Source organism: Nicotiana sylvestris, chromosome 11 (genome assembly GCF_000393655.2).
Source record: "Nicotiana sylvestris chromosome 11, ASM39365v2, whole genome shotgun sequence".
In the NCBI taxonomy this organism is placed as follows: domain Eukaryota; kingdom Viridiplantae; phylum Streptophyta; class Magnoliopsida; order Solanales; family Solanaceae; genus Nicotiana; species Nicotiana sylvestris.
In genome coordinates, this window is record NC_091067.1 from 126,917,461 (window position 1) to 126,934,080 (window position 16,620).

The 16,620-nt window shown below is 36.9% G+C and overlaps 2 protein-coding genes across 2 annotated transcripts; both read right to left on the bottom strand.

Annotated features, from left to right (window-relative positions):
* Positions 1-2,562: 2,562 nt before the first annotated feature.
* LOC138881632 (uncharacterized) lies at positions 2,563-4,265 on the bottom strand. The gene is made up of 3 exons (XM_070161874.1): positions 3,558-4,265; positions 3,078-3,476; positions 2,563-2,985 (listed from the first exon to the last, which is right to left on the bottom strand). The coding sequence occupies exons 1-3, from the start codon at positions 4,263-4,265 to the stop codon at positions 2,563-2,565; spliced, it is 1,530 nt and encodes a 509-aa protein (XP_070017975.1).
* Positions 4,266-11,625: 7,360 nt separating this feature from the next.
* Positions 11,626-14,696, bottom strand: LOC104236486 (flavonoid 3',5'-hydroxylase 1). The gene is made up of 3 exons (XM_070162760.1): positions 14,339-14,696; positions 13,222-13,802; positions 11,626-12,483 (listed from the first exon to the last, which is right to left on the bottom strand). Exons 1-3 carry the CDS (start codon positions 14,652-14,654, stop codon positions 11,851-11,853), a joined length of 1,530 nt encoding a protein of 509 aa, XP_070018861.1. The 5' UTR covers positions 14,655-14,696; the 3' UTR covers positions 11,626-11,850.
* Between the last annotated feature and the right edge of the window lie 1,924 nt (positions 14,697-16,620).

Consider the following 16,620-nt stretch of genomic DNA (forward strand, 5'->3'; position numbering starts at 1 on the left):
CTTTTATCTCAATTTCCCTGCTCAGCCTAATCATTCCTCCACATTTTTGTTTCATACTTTTCTTTAGGTGCAACTGGCTTCTTGTTTTTTTTAAATGCCAGTGCACTATTCAAATGATTCATTCCTGATTCCCCTTTTTTTTCTTCGCTAACTCCCTACCACCCCACACTTTGACTTTTGTATGTTCCTTAGTGATTCAAGTGCTTCTCGGAGGTATAGGTTCAAACAATCAGCTATTCAAACACAGGGATATAGGTCATTATAGGGTTATCAAAGAACATGCTTCAAGCTCAAAAGGTTAACTATGGCAATATAGACAGGTGGATTCACCATTATATATAGGCTTACACAAAGAAATGCCTCAATCATCTCTAAAATCAAACAGCTTCTATTTCACTTTGCAAACACACAGGGCAAGGATGTACTTATTGCCATAGGAGCTGATGAAGGGACCCATGAAATCAATCCCCCAGACATCGAACACTTATATCTCCTGAATTGGGTTTATGGGCATCTCGTGGCGCTGGGAAATGTTCCCGGTGCGTTGACACTACAACCCTTCACCCATGAGTGAGCATCTTTAAACACAGTCGGCCAGAAAATTTCGGCTTCTAGCACCTTTGCTGCTGTCCTGATCCCTCCAAAGTGTCTACCATAAGTCGATGCATGACAAGCCTGCAAAATAGAAGATTGTTCTATCTCGGAGACGCATCTCCGGATCATGTTATCCAGGCATATTCGAAAGAGATAGGGCTCATCCCAATAGTACAAGCGGCTTTCACGAAAAAATTGTTTCCTCTGGACCGATGAAAGGTCGTGAGGAACTATACCACTGGCCAGGTAATTGGCCAAGTCTGCATACCATGGCGCTTCCTGATGAGTGGTGGCGAGCAGTTGCTCGTCCGGAAAAGTTTCTAGAATTTCCTCAACTTCAATTGCATTTTCAGCTCCCTCAAGTCGTGATAGGTGATCAGCGACTTGATTCTCAGTGCCCTTGCGGTCACGTATTTCAAGATCGAACTCTTGCAGCAGCAACACCCAACGAATCAGGCGTGGCTTAGAGTCTTTCTTTTCTATTAAGTACCTGAGAGTGGCATGGTCAGTGTAGACGATTACCTTTGATCCTATAAGGTAGGATCGGAACTTGTCGAATGCGAACACCACAGCTAGCATCTCCTTTTCAGTCACCGTATAGTTTAACTGGGCTCCACTCAGCGTTCTGCTGGCATAGTAGATTGTGTGCATCAATTTTTCCTTCCGCTGGCCCAGCACTGCCCCCACTGCGTAGTCACTAGCGTCACACATTAGTTCGAATGGTTGCTCCCAGTTGGGGGCAACAATGATGGGTGTTGTGACCAACCTCTGCTTCAACTCCTCAAACGCTACCCTGCAATCATCAAAAAATACAAACGGGTGATCTTTCTCTAATAACTTATAGAGAGGTTTGGTGATTTTGGAGAAGTCTTTTATGAACCGCCGGTAGAAATCGGCATGTCCATGAAAACTTCTGATTGCTTTGACTGAAGTTGGTGGAGGCAGCTTTGCTATTACATCAACCTTTGCTCGATCTACTTCTATTCCCTTGCTTGACATCCGGTGCCCCAAGACTATGCCTTCTTGTACCATGAAATGGCACTTCTCCCAGTTCAGCACCAGATTAGTCTCGATGCACCGTTTCAGCACACGCGTCAGATTCACCAGGCACTCATCAAATGAACTTCCCACCACTGAGAAGTCATCCATGAATACCTCCATTATATCCTCAACCATGTTGGTGAATATGGCCATCATGCACCGTTGGAATGTGGCGGGTGCATTGCATAGGCCAAAGGGCATCCTCCTAAAGGCATAAATGCCATAAGGGCATGTGAAGGAGGTCTTCTCTCGGTCCTCAGGTGCAATGGAAATCTGATTGTACCCTGAGTACCCATCCAGAAAACAAAAGTGTGACCTCCCTGCCAATTTATCCAGCATCTGATCGATGAAAGGAAGTGGGAAGTGGTCTTTTCGGGTGGGTAGATTCAACTTTCGATAATCCATGCAAATTCTCCAGCATGTGACGGTTCTCGTTGAGATTAGTTCATTGTTGTCATTCTTCACAACCGTCATGCCACCCTTCTTAGGCACATATTGAACTGGGCTAACCCAGCTGCTGTCAGAGATTGGGAAAATAATTCCAGCAACTAACCACTTTATCACCTCATTCTTCACCACTTCCTTCATATTTGGGTTCAGCCTCCTCTGATGTTCCCTGGAAGGTTTGTGCCCCTCTTCCAGCAGAATCTTATGCATGCAGTAAGCGGGGCTGATCCCCTTGATGTCTGCCATGGTCCACCCAATAGCAGTTTTGCACTCCTTTAATACTTGTAGAAGCTGTTAGACCTGCACATCTAACAAACCAGATGAGATAATAACAGGTAGAGTGGAGTCAGGTCCCAGAAATTCATACCTGAGGTGGCCTGGTAATGGCTTTAGTTCCAGCTTCGGTGGTTCTTCAATGGATGGCTTAGCTGGAGGAGTCTCCCTATTTTCTAAGTGTAGGGGCTCAAACTCTAGATTTCTTTACCACGACCCTCTACCTTCCAGTGCCAACACCCATTCCGTCCAGTTCTCACCATTCACTTCCTCCAAATTCGTCAAACATGCAGCTAGGGGATCCTCAACCGTCAACACTTCATCATCAGACTGTACGATTACATCCACGGCATCAATAAGAGAGCAATTGGCGAACTCACTTGGTCGCCTCATAGATTTCTGCACATTGAATACAATCTCTTCGTCATTGAGCCTCATCTTAAGTTCCCCGGTCTCACAATCAATAAGAGCTCTCCCTGTGGCCAAGAATGGTCTTCCTAAGATGATAGGAATTTCTTCATCCACTTTGCAATCCAATATCACAAAATTTGCAGGGAACACGAATTTCCCCACCTGAATAAGTACATCATCAAGGATCCCAAATGGACGCTTCACAGTCCTGTCAGCCAGCTGCAACAACATAGATGTGGGTCTAGCTCTCCCAATGCCCAACCTTTTGTAAATGACCAGGGGCATAAGATTAATGTTGGCCCCTAAATCACAAAGTGCTTTCGCAAAAGCAAAGTTTCCAATAGTGTATGGAATAGTAAAACTCCCTGGATCAGAGAGCTTTCAGCAACAGGTCTAGTTACCACTGCACTGCACGTCTGAGTAAGTGTCACTGTGGCCAAGTCTTGGAAGTCAAATTTCCGGGACATTAAATCTTTCATCATTTTTGCGTATCCAGGCATCTCCTTTAAAGCTTCAATCAAAGGAATATTAACCTGAATTTGCTTGAGCATCTCAAAGAACTTTTTGTACTGCTTCTCCTTTTGATGCTTGGCCAACCTCTGTGGAAATGGAGCAGGAGGTCTTTTCTTCCCAATCTCTTGGGACTTTTCTTTCTCAGCTACAATCTCTACTACCGGCTCTTCAACTGCTTCAGCAACTTTCTCGGTCTCCTACTGAGTATTCTTTTCTTCCTGAGCAGGCTGGATTGTCACATCTGTCAGCCTTGTGGAATCATCTAGCTCAATGGGTACCTGAATGAGTGTCTCAGCCTGTATATTGTCACGAGCTCTCTCCTGCTCTACATCAAGATCCCTGCCATTACGGAAACTCACCGCCATCAGCTGCTTCGGGCCCTGATCTTTAGGATTGATTTGGGTGACTGCAGGTAATGTCCCCTGAGGACGATTGTTCAGAGACATTGAAATTTGGCCCAACTGCACTTCAATATTTTTGATTGTTGTGTCATGTACATCTACTCTTTCATTTATTTTTGCATTGGACCCAATCACCTGCTGCATCATTGCTTCAAGTCTTGTGAACCCATCTTCTTGCCTTCCACCATGTTGTTGCTGAGGTGGGAGATACCCTTGCTGTTGACTGTTGTACCGCTGTGACCTTGGATAAGGTGCCATATTGTTGGGGGGTCTCATACCTCTCATGTTTCCAGCGTTGTACTGTGGCTGAGGTGGTTTGTATGGCTGCTGAGTTTGCTGACCCCAGTTCTGATTGCCCTGTCTCTGGCCTCCATAGTTTGAAACATAGTTCATGTCCTCAGGGTGCTGATGATGATGATCATGTTCAGCATTCCATGGATTACCAATTGGCTGACTAATGCAAGATGTGCACAAGCCCCCATTGGTGGTATCTACAATGTGCACTTGTTGTTTCTGCCCCGATTCCTCCACCTTTTTGGTGAGTATGCTCATCTGTCTCAAAAGGGTCGCCACATTTTCAGCCATGGAATTTGATGGGTCAAAAGGCACTGAGTGTACCACTGGAGTGATAGGTACATTCCTCGCCGTCTACCCCGAATTTTGAGCCATTTTGTCAAGCAGACTCTGACCTTCTCTCCAAGTTTTGCTCAAAAACGCCCCACCAGCTGAGGCATCTACAATGTTCTTCATGCTATCTGACAGTCCCATGTAAAACCGTTGTCCCAACATCTGATCTGGAATACCATGGTGTGGACATATAACCAATATTCCTTTAAACCGGCTCCATGTCTCATGCAGTGTCTCCATTGGTTTCTGTTTAAAGCTCACGATCTCATCAATTTGTTGAGCTGTTTTTTTGGGCGGGTGGAACTTGATGTGAAATTGCTTGACTAACTCATTCCAAGTTTCTATAGAGTTTATGGGGAGTGAGTTTAGCCAGACCTGAGCAGCTCCTGTCACCGAGAATGGAACTAATAACAGTCTGATTGCTTCCGGAGTTACATTGGGTTGCCTTTGAGTTTTGCAAATCGATAGGAAGTTCTTCAAGTGCTGCTGAGGATCTTCGGCTAGTGTCCCAGAAAATAATCCCTTGTTTTGCAGCAAGTGCAGCATGTTGTTCGTGATCTGGAACGATTCAGCTTGTATCGCGGGCACAACAATGGCAGTGGCCAGATTGTCAGCTGTGGGTTGTGCCCAGTCATATAGTGCAGCCTCAGGCACCGGAAGTGCCCTATATCTGACGTTTCTGTTGACGTTGTCTACGTCACCCATGTCAATTTCGAGGTTGTGTGTTTAATGAGGTTGTTGAAGTCTTTTGTTGGCACGGTTCAATATCCGGAATGTTTTCTCTGGGTCTGAGAGTCCTTCAAGTACTTCTCCAGTCCTCGTAGAGTTTCTAGGCATACACCTGTGCAACCACGTCAACAACCGTCAAAATTTTCAATCAAATCTTGGTGTAGAGAAGATTGACTATACTAAGAATTTGTTGTATTTCTATCAATGGTAATTGATAATTTCGTTAATTCCCCGGCAACGGCGCCAAAATTTGATCACCCCCAACTATGCCTTATAAAAAGGACAATGCGGACGTTGCAAATATAACCTGAGTATTCCGCCCAGGGTCGAATCCACAGAGAATTAACCTATCAATCACAATCTTTAGAACTACTAAACTCTTGAGAACCAACTTCCCCAGACGTTTGAATCACCGTTGATGGTTTCTTTACTAACTAAGATTGCAAGTAAATAACAAACTGTAAACTAAAATGCTAAGGTTGTAAACAATAATGAGAAAATGCTAAGGTAATGACTTCCCCTATTGATGGAATCCCTTCTGTTTATGCTTCATACAAATTGACCAACACACCTCTATCAATCATGAACGCTCATCTTACCGCAAATATCTCCCGAGTAATCACAGTAATATACTCAATGCACTCTTCCGAGATACACTAGCTAGCTTTAATTAACACAGTTCACTTCAGATTGCACTCAAGGCTTCGTTATCCCGAATCCCGCCTTTAAACCCACAGTTAAAGATCCCTCTTATACTTTAGGAGTAGTGTTGTTCAACAATAACCTAAATATGCACTCTCTCCCGAGTTATACACACTAAATAGGCACAGCTAATTGAGGATCCTGTCAATTAACTACAACAAGAACATAGTTGAACAAATAAAGATTGAAACTAGAAATTTGTATTCACATAAACAAGAAGTTCATCCCCCAATAGGTTCCATCAAAACCTTAGACAAAGCATTTAGCTACTCATAACTATGGGTAAACAAACTAAGATAAGATTCATCATAAACTAGCAACAAAAATCAAAGAAAAGAAGAAAGATGTTTTGGGTGATCTCTCACAATTGTTTTTCTTGCCAAGATACTCTAAAAGTCAATACATGCCTCTCTTGGTCGAAGTCTAGTGTTTAAAATAGGGTTTTGGGCTAAAAATCCCGTGTTTTGCACTTTAGTCCCTGAACTTTCTCGGTTCTGCCGCGGTCTCGGTGGAACCGCGGCTAAACAGCTCCTCTGAATCTCCTTCTGTCCGTGAGCAGTCTTCACCGCGGTTCAGCCGTGGTCGCGGTGGAACTGAGGCAGAATCATTTCTCTGATTCTTCAGCCTGTTTTTGCGTGGTTCACTTGGATATTTTACGGATGGCCTCTCTTTCTTCAATTTTTGACTCCAAAAGTACTCCCTAGCCTTCCCTAGTCATATATAACCTGCAAGTCATGAAAAGCACTAATAAGAGCATTTTGTTATCACTTTTATTATCAAAATTATGCAAGAAGGCGGTTATTTAGGGCCTGAATATAGTTAAATTCACTTATTATCAGGTGGTAAGATTTTCCCTGGTTAATAGTGCAGTAAGGAGCCATTGATTGATATATTGGACCATTTCTTTCTCTGTTCTTTGGCACTTCTATCGGAAGTTATAACTTGCCCTATAGAATTTGAATACATAATATTTTGAAGAACCTTTCTAGAAATGAGTGTTCCATTACCAAGAACATCTTCAATATGATTATTCTTCGCTTCTATTAACTCAAAGTCATATTTGTTCACTTCAGCATGTTGAAACTCCACTTTGCTTCTGTAATTACCAGGCAAATTTGACTGGGGAATTTCATCGAACACATCCCAGTCATATGATGAAACCTTTCTTTCAATCATCCGCAAGTCCTTCTTGCCTCCTTTTTCTAGATGAAAGCTTTCATTACTTACAAGATTTTCATCCTTTGTGCCATTCTACTTGTCAGCTTCTATAAATTTTCCATCTTCTCTAGTTTTAGAAGGCTGGCTACCGAATGTTGACATCATTTCTGGAACATGACTGTCCCGAACAGATTGCTCAACTAACTGGCTTCTTGTGGGTTGTTGAATTTTGATTGCACTACTAGAATTAAAATCAATCTCAAATCCTTCGTTAATTGCACCCACAAGATTGTTTTGGCGTACAATTAAAGTTTCACGTCTAACTCTTGGATTTGCAGAAGCAGATTCAGAGCTTTTGGGTAAAGTTTCTTCGGTGATTAGCAATTTAATTTCTGGACATAAGGAAACTAGCATCTGCTTTATCTCAGTGAGTAATCGATTATGCTTCCTTGCTTGTTCAGCCATTGATTTCTTGAGGTCGTCAATGTCATGTCCTAGTCCCTTATTGCAGATATCATCTTCCATGGTAGCCATTGCTGTCCGAGAATCGAATGGCTCTGATACCATTGTTACAATTCAAATGAAAAAGATAGAAAATCCTAAGGATCCAGGAGCAAGAATGGTCCCTGAACAGATTTTCCGGTGGACGGGCCAGCGTCGCCAATGGAGTCTATAACAAGAACGTAATAGAGAGAACAATTATAAATACTATTCCTCTATTTATACAAAGAACATGGTAGTTACAAAATAGTCCTCTACTCACGCACAACTCACGTGCTTGGTTAATTTGGCTCGTAACAGAATTATTATTTTTTTTCGAAGAATTTGGACATATAAAGCTCATCCATTTTACGTGAGGCTTCATCATTGATAAGAACAAATGGAAATAATATGCTAATAGTAAGGGTATGAATAGACCAAAAGTTTAAGGAGAGCTAAATTGAGCAATTTTAAACAAATATTTGACATTCACATGTAATGCATACAATGAATTTATTTGAGGAATTTTCATAACCACTATAGCTTAGAACCTAGCAACTATAGTTTGCTTAATTACTATTCGTAGCTACTATTCAATTGTTACTAACTTGTATCACTTGTATTCAAACGCGCAACGAATACAGCCTGCGTCAATTTTATTCGTTCACGTAACAAAAATACAACGTGTATCAACTGTATTCGTTCGTACAATTATATTTTACCTAATTACTATTCACGTAATGATAAATACAATATAAATATTTGATATGTCACGTAATTTTCCCAATTTATTTTCATGAGGGGAAGCACAGCAAAGTACCCCTTCCAAGTGGGCTTGAGATTTGAGGTCACTACTTTGAGACCAAATTATATGGGCCAGAAGATGTGGCCCAACATTGCTGAACTTTGTTGGCATTTCATTTTGGAATTTTTACCTCCTATAGCAAAGGTTAACACCTTATTTATTTTAAATAAATATCATTTAAAAAAATTATATTCTATAGATACCTTTTAAGGTTTATAGCAAAATATTTAATTTTGGTTACCTCCTAGCCCTAAGCCACTAAATACGCTAATCAGTTACAATATTTTCTTTCTCTCTCTACTTTGATACATCCCATTCTCTTCTCCCATCCCATTAAAACTTCCGATTCTCTTCCTCTTCTCTGTCTAGTTCGCTTGCGATTTCTCCTCCGTCGATATTCTCCATTGTAGTAGGAGAATTGTTAAAGTATAGTTGCACTCGCAAGATTAGAAGGACGGAATTGACTGATAGAATTCAAGCTTTGGACTTCTTCCCACTTCTCCTGCAGCTTCTTATACTGATGAAAATGACTCATACCAGAGTTAGAGATTTGGGTTTTCATATCGCCCATGGAATGGCCGACAGCGTTCGTGACCCCGTTTGTAATTTTGATGCGTGGGAACAGTGAGATTCAGAGTTTTTGCTCGACGGCGGATTCGCCGGAAATTAGGGTTTGTTCTTGAACAAAGACGACGGAGTTTGGGGCTGAGTAACTTGATTTTATGTTAATATATTTCAATGTATTTTCAACGTATCACGCTGTATTTTCATGTATTTCATTGTCTTTTTTTTCATTGTAATTCAATGTATCTCGTTGTATTCCATGTATTTCATTGTATTCGCTGTCTTTTTTTCTCATTGTATTTCAATGTATCTCGCTATATTCTATGTATTTCATTGTATTCACTGTCTCGCTATATGCCATGAATGTATTCATAAGTTTTTTTAATTAATATAATTTATGTATTCAGATGTATTATATAATTTCTCTGACGATTGCTATTTTTTTGGAGTATTTTTTGGTTGAGAATCTTTTTTATAACTGAAAATACAAAATTTATGTGTTATAATTGAGTTTGTTGATTTATATTAGGAGTCTATATGTTAATTGATTCACTTTCCCTTTTAAAAACAGTGTAATCTCCTATTTCACGCCGTGAATACAGTCGAATACAATAATCTGTCCAGCTGTAATCCCATGTTTTACTCCATGAATACAGTCGAATACACTCGAATACAACAACTGATTAGCTGGACTTCTTGATTCACGCCTATTTTTGCTACTGTATTCATGAATACAATAGCTTAAATACGTTAAATACATCTTATAACCACATAAAAGGTATCTATAATCAGTAATATAGCAAATGGTATCTATAGATAGCTAATTACTACTAAAAGATACTACTTTATGAAAATTTCCCTTTCGTTTTTCACTCGACAATTTGTTCATGTCGGGGATTGTTACACAAATAACCCCTCAGATTCAATTTTTACTTTTTCTGGCCAATATACATAGGGATAGCAAGCGGTGCAGTGCGGTGCGGTTGCGGGGCAAACCCGCCAAGATTTTAACCCGCCTCGCGTTGCATTTTCACCTGCGTTCTTCCGCGTTCACCCGCCCCACACATACCTGCGTCTACCCGCCCCGCCCTGCCCCGCATAAGTTTTTTATTTTATTTTGTTTGCTTATTTCTATTTTATATTTTGGCTGAAATTTTCAGTTTAATCTATCAAAAATTTAAAAGTTTTTTTGTTGCTTATGTACTAATTCTTCAATTAAAAAAAAAAAAAATTGTTGCTCATTGTGAAAAGCAGATGACCCCTTATATATTAATTTAGTATTCATTATAAAATAGTATTTACATTCCTATAATATTATTTCTAATATTCCTTGATGACTTGTGTATAATCCAATAATAAAACTAATTTGTTTGAGTCAGCTAAAATTTTTTGACTCTGAAAGAAGTTCAACGGGAAAGTTAAAAAAAAGTCTGCTTTGAACAAAAAAATATTAAGCACGAAGTATTATATTTGTCTTTGTGAAACAAAAGTCAATAAAAGACCATAACTTGAAGTTATCATCGAACTTAAAAGGAATAAGAAAGAAAACTTACTTAAACCCGCATAAACCCTCATGACCCGCAACTCGCCCCGCCCCGCATTAATTATTGTGAAAAGGTATTTCAACCCGCCCCGCCCCGCCCCGCACTCGCATAACTGTAAACCTACCCCGCCCCGCATAGCCTTAAACCCGCACCGCCCCGCACCCGCGCCGCCCCATTTGCCATCCCTAAGTATACATTAATTACACATTGATTATATACAGTTATACATATATTATACATGAATTATATACTCTCTCCGTTCACTTTTAATTGTCAAGTATTCTAAAAATAAATTTTTATTTTTACTTGTCACTTTTCGAATGTTAAGAGAAAAATAATTTATTTTTCCTGTTTTGCCCTAAGCATTAATTACTCGTTCCAAATCATTTTTCAAATTCATTAAGACTATACACCAATTAATAAGGCTATCATGGTAAATTATGCACTTTATTTGTTATTTCTTAAGGGGCGTGCAAAGTCCAAAGTGGACAAGTAAAAGTGAACGAAGGGAGTACATATTATACATCCATCGGCTATTTTTTGCTTAAGAGATTAAGTAGGCGGCTATTTGGGTTAATTATCTATATAGCAGTTTGCTCAACCGCTTAAACTAAAATGGCCAGAGGATGTACAATATCCATATATTATAAATACCAGTTAAAAAGAAAATAGTAAATTCAGTCGGCTATTAGTATAAAGATATCAAGAAAATGAATTAACCAAAATGGCCATCCACCAACCGCTTAAACCAAATATAGTCAGCGGATGTATAATCAGGGTATAATTTATGTATACCAACTAGAAAAAGTAAACACCAAATTTTGTTGGCTATTTGTGTAAAGATTTCTAAATAAAAAGAATTAACCTAAATAGCCGTACACGCAAGTTCTTAAACTAAAAGAGCCGACGGATATATAATACGTGAATGATCGTGTATAATTTACGTATATCGGCTATGAAAAATAAACGATGAATCCAACTGGTAATTTGTCTAATAAAGATCACAAAGAAGTCAAAATAATTGCTGGATGAAGCCTGAAACGTTTAGTCTCAAGTAAGTTATTTACACCTAGATGTTGTCGTACATCTGTTACAGCTTGAATAAGACTGAAAAGAGAAAATTAAGAAATTTAAGAGATTGTTCTGATCTTTTGTGAAATAAAATTCATTGAATCAAGTCTGTTTTGTTAATTCCTAGCTTAAATGCAATTTTAAAATTTCAGTTCAAGTATTAAAATCTCAAACCTAAATGGATATTTCTGTTAACAGGATGTGTCTCTTCCTCATGAGAAAGTTCATATACAGATAGTTCCATAATAACATTCTAAAGAGATAATAAACCAATCAAACCCAAAATATTTTGATTATTCATGTAATATCATTTTTAAAAGATTTCTAGATATTATGAAATAGATTAAAGGTCAAAGGTCTGGAATGCCAATACAAGAACAAAACAAAAAAAAAAAAAATCAAAGTAGCATTATCAATAGTTTATAATAGCAAGCACCAAATTCCAAATTTTATTTTCATCCAAAATTAAATAAGAAGCGCCTATCAAATTCTAAGGTGCATAAACATCCAAATTTAGCCTTGGAGTAACCATAGCTTCAAGAGGGACAGCTTTCTGCAAAGCTAATCCAAAAGCTTCTTCCATATTAAGCTCAATAACATCATTTGGTAATTTCCAATCAAATGAATGAACCAAAGTTCCCAATATATATTCCACCATTACTATTCCCATTCTTGTTCCTGCACAAATCCTTCGTCCTGCACCAAATGGAATTAGCTCAAAATCATTCCCTCGTGGATCAATATTCGCGTTTTTCCCACTCAAGAACCTTTCAGGATTAAACTCTAGCGGTTTTTCCCATACATCAGGATCTCTTCCAATCGCCCAAATATTAATACTGAGCCTAGTGTTTTTTGGTATGTAATAACCATTCACTTCACATGGTTCGTTCGATATTCTAGGGAGATTTAATGGTGTAGATGGATGTTTTCGAAATGTTTCTTTGCAAATTGCTCGTAGATAAGGAAGATTTGGGATATCAGATTCAATTAAACGTCTATTTTTTCCAATAACTTGATCCATTTCTGCTTGTGCTTTTTTGAGAATTTTTGGATTTTTCATCATTTCTGCAAGTGCCCATTCTATTGCACTAGAAGAAGTGTCTGTACCAGCAGTGAACAAATTCTGTAACAAAAAAGATAACATTAGAAAATTAATTATCAAAGTTCCTATAAAGGGAAAATAAATGTAGATACTAAAAATAAAGAACTTTTCTATTTATAGTAATTTTTTTTACAACTAACTGTCACTGAAAAGGTTGCATTTTTTCATTTAATGAGACATTGATCCAGGGTACACACACTCGGTTTAAAGTGATTTTTTCATTCCTTTTTTTTTAAGCTAAAGTTTGAAGGGATCTTTGACTGTGAAAAATAAGACTTAAATGGTTACAGACTAAACGATGTTTAAATGAAAATTAGTTACTGCATAGATTCTAAATGATAAAAGAAATTTTCTGTAAGTAAATAGAGAAATTTTTTTCAATCCTTTGAAATATGCTTACGTATGGATCTGAGAGTGTACTGCTAATATTATATGTGTCGCTTTTTTTTAAATTGGAGTACCTATTTTGTGATAAGCTAAACTTAATATATACAAGAATTTTATTTATATACAGTAAATATCTAAACTAAAAACAAAATTAATTTAATCGGATATAGCAGGTTTATCCTATTTTTCAAATTATCATAGGTTTATTACTATATATTGTTAATATCAAACTTAATCTGATGATATAAAAGATTTACATTATCGGTTCACAGAACTTACAATTACACCAGTATCAAATATATATATATATATATATATATATATATATATATATATATATATATATATAGTATTTAGAATAATTTAATATACCAGCAAAAGTGCTTTGATGTTAATTGTAGTGAGCCTTTCTCCTTCAGAATTATCCCTATTTGCCATAACAACATCAAGAAAATCCTCTTTCCCTTTACGTTCATAGCTAGTTTCCTTGTGTTCATCAAACATCTTTGTCAACAAATCATCAAACTTTTTGTGTAATTTCTTCATTCCTCTTTCAATTCCTTGTAAATCCAACCAAGCTATTGAAGGAATAAAATCTCCAATATTAAAATACCCTGCTACTGTCATTAACTCCACCACCATATCCTTAAATTCATTAACCTCATCACCTTTTTTCATGAAAACTCGCTTACTTAATATTACTTGTCCTATCATATTTGCCATGGCGAATGTCAGCATCTCCGCCACCGCCACCACCACCCACTCGCCTTCTCGGCTCATTTCGGACATCGATTTTAACATGTGTCCTAGCTCATTGGCACGTACATTTGCCCAGTTTTCTAAGGCTTTTCCCCCTAGCATATGCAAGTTGCTCAATTTCCTTAGCAACTTCCAACGTGGTCCATAGTGTGCAAAAACCATGTCTTGTGCATTATAGGCCAAATGGGTGGCACCTGTTAAGAAGAAAAAGTATACTACATTTTTTTTAGTTCAGTTCATACCAAATGACAAATACATCGAGCTCGAGGTATTTATATGTGCCACACGTTAATTCTAAACTTACATCCACATCAGACTTATCACCTAGAAAGTACGTACTCAAAAAAGAATCTAGAATAGATTAACGAATTCATGATTTAAAATATAGTAATAGATTCGGCTTAACTTATAGGTTCTTAATTAGCCATTGTACTTTTTAATTATGAGTTCAGATCTAGTATTTCTTGGAATTTTAATGGATCTTAATTCACACACACACACACATATATATATATATATATATATATATATATATATATATATATATATATTTACGGTTTAGGTCAGATGAAACTGTTGCTCAGAAGCTGCATTCGCCACTGTTTAGAATATTGGATAACATATCAAAAATTAATCAACAACCCTTGTATCTAGAAGAACACAAAGTAAGCCTATATATACTACAAGCCATATGAATTCATTTACTAATTAATTGAAAATTAATAAGCACCTGCATTAGGTGGACGATTGGAGAAGTTGATATCAAGTGTTTTCAAGAATGCTTTAGCAGCATCAGGAGTAGAAGCAACAGCCATGCCACATGTGCCAACTTTTAAATACATAACAGGTCCATATTTTTTGGCCATTTTTGCAAGTGAAACATGTGGCATGGCTCCTAAGTATGGTAGTGCGCCGATCACCGGCCACCCCCTCGGGCCCGGCGGGAGACGGCGGCGGCCGGTAGTTTTTGAAAGAAGAGTTGAAATGAGAATATGTGCTATAAGGAAAATTATAGCTGCTGTAGTAAGCTCAGTAAATAGCACCATATTGTCTAAAGCAAGAAGAGCTTGATCAAGAATTAAGATGAAACTTACGATACTTTGAATAATTCTAAACCTCACAATTGTATATATATATATAGTGAAACATTTAATGAAATATCTGTTTGACCTTTGTGATTTGGTAGGTTTGTGTAAGTTGAATGTCACGTTGATTGTTTACATCTGCCATTCAAACATTTATCTTGTATAGTTGCCTTTAAAGTGACAATTTCATGGTTTTAGAACACATAGCTCTCCTTATACATTGGTATGTTGTACGTATCCAAGATTTTAAGTGACAAAAATTAATCCAAATACTTAATCTCTTAAACTAAAATATAGAACTCGATATTGAATTCAGCACAAAGGTTACATTTATCACTAGTTGTATATATTTACCTTCTTATTTTGGAAACTATGCACCATTTCCCCTTCTTAATGTACGTAGAGTCAGTGGCGAATCCACCTTGAGAGGTGGGGGTGCCATGCCACCCACAAGTTAGGCGAGAATTTTTAGAATCTATGTTGAAACTTTTCAGAATATTGATTAAATGTATATGCTGTCACCCGTAATATCAAATAAGAGGACGGTGCCATTGTTGGGAATTAATTTCTTAAAGTTATTCTTGTGTTTAGGCTTAGGTTCGGGTCTGAATCTAATAAGGAAATCAATTTTTTATTTGCTCGGTTTCGCTTTTCTTTTATTTATTTTTTTCCTTTTGTCATCGTCTTTTCTATTTCCTTTGTTTTTCTATCCCTTTCCCTCTTTAATTTTTCATTTTCCAATCTTTTCTCCTTTTTTCTTTTTGTCAATGACTTTGAAAGAGGAACACATAAAAACAGAAACTTAAAATTATCAAAGCACCATAAATAAAAACCATGGCTCTTAATTCAAAATTCTGGCACTTATGTAAATAAAAAGTTTTACAAGATTATTCTTTTTAAAATTCTGTTAACTTGTATATATTATATAAAAAGTGCAATTGTCCTATTGCTTGCAAGGTATAATTTCTTTTTCAAAAATATTTTTTTGCTTATGCTCTTATAGAATTAGTGTGATTCTACTATTAAAAATACTCTCACTTATGCAAAATTTTTAATAAAAAAAGGCATGATTCCTTAATTGAAGGAAGATTGCTAATTTTTACTTGTGCTCATTTATTTTATATCAAATTGTGTTGATTTCTCTATTGAAAATATCATTAAATTTAGTAAACCGCCCCCAATGAACTCAAAATAGATCGAACCAAATTGAATCCAACCGATATATACTCACACTCAAACTTTATGGTCAGTGTGAGGGGTACATTAAAAGAAATGTGGCACCCGCTATCTTTAAATCCTAAATTCGCCTCTGCGTAGAGTTGGAAAAAAAATTTCCATAAATGTAATATTTTAGATATTTTTTTCTTATCATCTCACAAATAAAATGACCATTTTTATCTTATTGAAGGCATACATGTAAGTAAACTTATCAGTTAAACTTTTCAAATAAATCTTTTCCTACATAACAATGACGAAGAAAACGAAGTCAGAAAAATAAAAAATGAAATGCTATAACGAAAATGAAAAAGAAAGGTGTTTTTTTCTACACTAAGAAGAACTTAAATATATATAAGAAGAGAGATTTTCCATTCTGTAAATTGATTTTTAACACATATTTGTAAGAAGAGAAGTCTTTATCACCACTGTAGTAAGAAATAAAAAATATTCACGACACATTGATTAATATTGCATGACGTAAATTTAACTCTCTTAGACATGACAAAGAAAAAATCCATATTTAGTATTTTCTCTGGTTTCAGAATATACAGATATTATATATGTGTTCATGAGATGATAATCTTATAATTATATATGTGTCCACGTTAGTTTTCACTTGTAAACATGATCAGTTTTAAGATTTAAACTTCATGTTTAAATAATGACATACTTCGTTCTTTAGAAATAATTTAACTTTTTTAAACTTCTC

Bases quoted from the DNA above. Each gene is read 5' to 3' on its own strand.
- LOC138881632 (XM_070161874.1), bottom strand. From the start codon at position 4,265: ATGGCTGAAAATGTGGCGACCCTTTTGAGACAGATGAGCATACTCACC. The intron at 3,477-3,557 runs GTACCCATTGAG...AATACTCAGTAG, and splicing joins AGGCTGAGACACTCATTCAG to GAGACCGAGAAAGTTGCTGA. The intron at 2,986-3,077 runs GTGATTTAGGGG...ATGTTGTTGCAG, and splicing joins TGCTTTTGCGAAAGCACTTT to CTGGCTGACAGGACTGTGAA.
- LOC104236486 (XM_070162760.1), bottom strand. From the start codon at position 14,654: ATGGTGCTATTTACTGAGCTTACTACAGCAGCTATAATTTTCCTTATA. The intron at 13,803-14,338 runs GTGCTTATTAAT...TCTTCTTAACAG, and splicing joins CAATCGTCCACCTAATGCAG to GTGCCACCCATTTGGCCTAT. The intron at 12,484-13,221 runs GTATATTAAATT...TTTTTGTTACAG, and splicing joins ACATCAAAGCACTTTTGCTG to AATTTGTTCACTGCTGGTAC.